The 6,000-nt window shown below is 45.5% G+C and overlaps 1 protein-coding gene across 1 annotated transcript in view; it reads right to left on the bottom strand.

The window, feature by feature from the left end:
• Nucleotides 1-730: 730 nt before the first annotated feature.
• LOC133339436 (transmembrane protease serine 11E-like) overlaps nucleotides 731-6,000 on the bottom strand; it is a 52,075-nt gene continuing 46,805 nt past the window's right edge. Inside the window, exon 9 of the mRNA XM_061547589.1 lies at nucleotides 731-2,801. Within this exon, the coding sequence (XP_061403573.1) occupies nucleotides 2,652-2,801 (150 nt within the window). The 3' untranslated portion in view covers nucleotides 731-2,651. The remainder of the gene's footprint in view (nucleotides 2,802-6,000) is intronic.

Below are 6,000 nucleotides of genomic sequence, written 5' to 3'. Positions count from 1 at the left end.
CACCACTCAGTCTCCGTCATCAGGTGGGACCGTCACAGCCAGATTTGCTGCATCAAGTGAGGCAGGGATTCAAGATGCAAGCTCTTAAATACCAGTTAAGGGGGGGGGGGAGGAGAGGGGGGGAGGAGCTTAGAATGTGGTAGCCAATGAATGGAACGTATCGGGAGGGGGGGGGCGGAGCTAAAAGAGGGGGTTACTAAGGGCCATGGCACTCTGGTTGACCCCGAAGGACACGTGACCGGTAAAGTCTACACAGGGCCCCCAGGTGGGGGCTAGGGGTGGTCACGTGTCAGGGCCGAGATCCTATTCGAGGGTTCTCGAAGGTGGTCGTGGCTAAGGGCGGAGCCAGCCACACCACAGAGGGACCAGTTGCTGTGGTTATCCTGAAGGATCTACGTTCTACGTCCGAGAAGAGTCACCAAAAACGTGGACCTGGACCCAAGCTGGGGTCCTGTCTGTTGTAGCTACTCCCAGTGTAATTAGTGCAGTTAGCCTGGTGGTCCACCACCATTGGTTGTTATCTGGTGGTGAAGGGGCAGTCACCCCTTCGTGTTGGTATCGATAAATGTGTTGCCTCCAGAGAGTACGTCTGCGACTCAGTTGAACTCGGTACACATGCGATGGCGGTAAGTCACTGGCTGCTGTTGCCGCTTCCCCCACATGTCATCCATGCCCACTATATAATAATAAAAACGGGGATATTAGAAGGATTTACTCAAGACTCAGGAGAAAGGGGCGATAAAAGCTTTTATTATCGTTAAGTACCACCACGTTAACGCAAGAAAGTGAAGATACAACACTCGAATTAACCCCCAAAGATACACAACACCATTACTGACTTAGTACTGCTTGGAAGCGAATCATAAAATAATACATTGTTTAAATGCATGCCTATACAGGCCACCCTAGTTCAATAGGGATCACCGTTGGTAGGCTATTTAGAACACACAATCGACAGGAAGTACAAGAACAATGTGCTCGCTTAATGCGCATGCATAATGCACGTTGATTCATTAACCCCTCCCCACGTTTGATCATGAAGAGCGCACAAGTGTTGTAGTCCAAACCACGTCTCTATTTAAGGAAAGAAACAGGTGAAATCCACACAAATCTGGCTGTCGCCTGATGAAGCTAGTTGTAATTACTGGCAAAACGTTGTACTCAGATTCTAAATGTTGTGGCTTTCCAACACTGTGCTGCACTAGTAATGAATTGGCATGTTGTTCTTACGTGACAAACCTTACTAATTGGCTAAGTGGTGGCGGGTTTAACGACATCTATTTAAATTTCGATTTAAAGCTTTCGTGACTGCAAGGATTCATCTTCTTGGTTCTTTCGGTAAAGTCACGTAGAAGGGAAGTAATAAAATAATAAAAATAAAGTCACGTAGAAGGGAAGTAATAATATAATAAAAATAAAAATAATAAAATATAAACATAATAAAAAATTTTATTATGTTTTTTTTTAATTATTTTATTACTTCCCTTCTACGTGACTTTACCGAAAGAACCAAGAAGACATTTATTTAGCTACACGGTCTAACCCAAAAAAACTATATTATGAACAATCATGATACACAACCAGTATATTTGCAAAGCGTGAATCGATTACACAATAATAATAGAGCACAGTAGTGTATGACCAGATCCTGCCTGGTGACACTTCATTTGCTAGCGATAGTCACACCCCAACATTCTCACCCTCACTTTGCCTGGTGAACCATCTCTGAGTAAGAACACCAAATTGCACAATCAGAAGGTTTGTGAAGTAAGATCCCTATTGGGTGATCCCGTCAGCATGAGAGATGTGAATTTTCATCAGGATCAGAAGTTTGTTTCCTGAGCAAAGCCCGTTGAGAAACTGGCTCTTGTTAAATCCTTTATATTAAGTTCGCTTGCTTGCGTGCTTGCGTGCTTGCTTGCTTGCTTACGACCGTGCAAATCTTTCGGTCGTTTTTCGTGAAAATAATTTCCAAAATTTTACACTGATTAGGGAAAAAAATTACATATTTAATTAGCAATTGTTTAATGCTGCCAGACAATCATCTGACCCATAAGTGGCAGCCATCTCAGGCCAGAGGACGAGAGGACTCTAGCCGCCCCGATGCCACGCATATAAAGGATTTATAGTGAAAAACTTTGTTTTTACGGGTTTACTTGTTAGTCTATGGACAATGTCCAGTCTATGGGCGGTATCGGGTCTATGGGCAGTGTTGAGTCTCTATGCGAACCGTGTGCTTTTCTCAAAGATGTCAGCTCTGCCCATGAGATTTACTCAACAACTCTGCATGAGATGCTCTTCCCAGTTGCATCCAGTTTGTTCAAATTAATGACCGGCTTATTGTTGTGTCTAGGATGGTGGTGCTACATTGATCAGATGAGGTCTTGGTGAGAGAATGCTCACTTGGTGAGTCTGGCCTAGGTGTTCTTTTTCTTGGTTCTTTCGGTAAAGTCACGTAGAATGGAAATAATAATATTATGTTTTATAATAATATAACGTTTTATTTTATTATTTTATTATTTCCATTCTACGTGACTTTACCGAAAGAACCGAGAAGATGAATCCCTGCAGTCACGAAAGCAGCTTTAAATCGAAATTTCGGTGTTCTTTGTTTCTGCGGTGATTTGGTCACACGGGGCTCTCGCGAGAGACTAGATTGCGGTCTCGCTGATGAAGCGACGCAGCTTCCAGACGCGAGTGAAGACGTCGGGGTGGGTGGGACAGGAGCCCCAGCTGGAGAGACCCGTCAGGTACCATCGTCCGTCCACGTCTTTGCACATCAGGGGGGTGCCATCGTGACCCTGCATCGATCATGAACAAAAAAAGATGCATATACGCATTTGTATTTAGTTTGTTGTCCTTCACCGGTGCACCTCCAATTAGGATGGTTGGCTACATAATTTGCTAAAGAAGTTGAACATACTTACCTATGTAATATGAGGATATATCCGGCTCACTGACGTATCACAACTTGTCATGGTGATTGGCTCTGCCGGTTCTGGGTTACAGCCAATCGGGGGAAGCCTGGGGGCATGGCCCTGACGTGGTGGAAAGGTGACAGCTGTGGAGATTGGTTCTGCTGGCTTTGGACTCAGCCAATGGGGAGACGAGTCAGGGGCGTGGTCCCGGGAGTTGACGAGGGAGCCTGGAAGTTTCGACGCAGGCTAACGAGGATTGGCGGAAACGTACCACGTGACCCGGGTATTAAATACGGGTGGAGATGAACGACACGTGGTCAGAACGGGAACGAAGAGAGGAAGGGGGCTACGCGGGAGCGGGGCTCCGAGTAGCCACGTGGCAGTGCGTCTCTCTCTCTCTCAATATCTGTCCCTCTCACGCTGCCTATCAGCAGCGTGGAGTAAACAGTAACATAAGTTGAATAAAAGACGGATTCCAGAAGTCGTCTCAACGAGCTTTATTACACCTACAATCGCCATTGGCCACTATTTTTTTTGTTTTACCAGGTTAAGGCACACTGAGCTATACAGCTCTTTTTCAGAAGTGACCTGGCCACAAATGATAGCTCAACGCAGTGGCTTATCATGTGCAGATGTATAGCAGCCACATACTCTAAATGCATGTTCATATTATTAGGTTTTTTCGGGAAAATTAACGTAGGTAAAAAACATTAAAAAGTAAAATAAAATAAAAATCACGACGTTTCGGAGGCAACACAAGCTTCCGTCTTCAGGTGGTACCGTCACAGCCACGACAGCTGTATCAAGTAAATGAGAGATTTCAGGAGCTACCACTCCGTTTATATAATGGTTGGAGAAGGGGGGGGGGGGCAAGGGCCGCATACTTATTATTAATATGGTAAGGTGAGGCTTAAGACTAGGAATAGACTGCATAACAAAGGCTGAGCCTTTGTTATGGAGAGGTGCGGTTTGTGACTTAACCTGTGACAGGGAGACCACCACTAGACATGGTAAAACTGTGATGGTTGTCTGTCAAATAAGATTGGCAAATAAGTGTAGTTAAATCTCCATAACAAAGGCTCAGACTTTGTTATGCAGTCTATTCTTAGTCTCAAGCCTCACCTTACCATATTAATAAAAAGTATGCGGCCCTTGCCCCACCACCTCCAACCATTATATAAACGGAGTGGTAGCTCCTGAAATCTCTCATTTACTTGATACAGCTGTCGTGGCTGTGACGGTACCACCTGAAGACGGAAGCTTGTGTTGCCTCCGAAACGTCGTGATTTTTATTTTATTTTACTTTGTAATGTTTTTACCTACCGAAAAAAAAATAATTGCAATCACGAAAGCTTCAAATCTAGAATCAGATATGAAGGATACTGGATCTAAGCTTGACACAAAGATTGACCAACGGAGAAATAAGAAAAAGGTTGCACATAGAAGAAGACCTGATGATGCAAGCAGTGATGAGAATGAAACTTGCACTATTTATATATATGTAGAATGGACGATAACGGGGAAAATTAAAAGTGTGTTGTTCAGAAAAGCGAAAGGAACCGGACATAAGAAATTTGTACCAGAAAGATGTAATGCTTGCTGATGCTGGATGCAATTACCAGCGAAACGTCGTACAACTCAAATTGTAAATTGTTGTGGTGTGCTTCAACACACCGGTGGGCTAAAGCAGTGAACTATTTTGTCTTTTGTCAACGTGACACTTTTTTACTGATTGGCCGTGTCGGGTGGTGGAGGGTTACGACACATTTATAAATAATAACGCGATCTAACACCCAAAAACGTTGATTATGAATAATATTGGTCGCGAAAGGCTCACACGTGTTCAACTTAAAATGCTTGAGAATGTTGGCAAAAGAAAGTTGAAACTAATGACGAAATGTGTAGTGGACATCTACTACGGGCTTTCCTTGCCCCATGGGTCGAGGTGGTGGTGATGAAGTCCCACGTGGCGTCACACGAGGCCAACATCACGAGTGTTCATCTTCTTGGTTCTTTCGGTAAAGTCATCACGTAGAAGGGAAGTAATAAAATAATAAAAATAAAACGTAATAAAATAATTCTCACGACGTTTCGGCCACAACGCAAGCAGCCGTCCTCAGGTGGCCGAAACGTCGTGAGAATTGTATTTTATTATGTTGTATTTTATTATTTTATTACTTCCCTTCTACGTGATGACTTTACCGAAAGAACCAAGAAGATGAATCCCTGCAGTCACGAAAGCTTTAAATCGAAATTTAACCAGGTAGGGTGTTGTTGATTAATATTTTGCGTTTTCGGGTGATGAAGGAAACATCCGAACGTGTCCAGAGAAAGCCATTTTTGTCTTGGCCACACTGGCCGCTGTGAAATATGAATCCGCATGCAATGAACGTTGGCAGAGAGTATCCGACACAGTTGGAAAGTGTTGGTAAATCAATCACGGAGAAAGGTGCGAGCTCATATGTACACCGACAGAAAATGAGACAAAGTTTAGAGAACATTTATAAGCCAATAAACACATTCACCGCGCATAACAGTAAGTGAACGCGGGTAGAGAGCAGAGGTCGCAAACGGGTTTTGATTCCTTACCCGTACCCGTACCCGGCCGCACCAGGGTCGCGAACGGCTACCCGTACCCGGCCGGGTACGGGTAGCCGTTCCCTACCCGTACCCTACTCGTACCCTACCTGAAATAAGTGACAAACGGTTACTCACCGGTGACTCACGGCCTACCCGTACCCGTACCCGGCCGCACCAGGGTCGCAAACGGGTACCCGTACCGGCCGGTACGGGTACCCGTTCTCTACCCGAAATGAGTGACAAACGGTTACTCACCAGTGACTCACAGCCTACCCGTACCCGTACCCGGCCGCACCAGGGTCGCAAACGGCTACCCGTACCCGTACCCGGCCGGGTACGGGTACCCGTTCCCTACCCGTACCCTACCCGAAATGAGTGACAAACGGTTACTCACCAGTGACTCACGGCCTACCCGTACCTGTACCCGGCCGCACCAGGGTCGCAAACGGCTACGTGTACCCGTACCCGGCCGGGTACGGGTAGCCGGGTATCGGGTAGGGTA

This window comes from Lethenteron reissneri, unplaced genomic scaffold (assembly GCF_015708825.2).
Source record: "Lethenteron reissneri isolate LAM-NWPU_2019-01 unplaced genomic scaffold, ASM1570882v1 scaffold_1864, whole genome shotgun sequence".
Taxonomy (NCBI): Eukaryota; Metazoa; Chordata; class Hyperoartia; order Petromyzontiformes; family Petromyzontidae; genus Lethenteron; species Lethenteron reissneri.
Note: the sequence above shows the minus strand (reverse complement) of the source record. Positions and strands in the feature narration are given on the sequence as shown.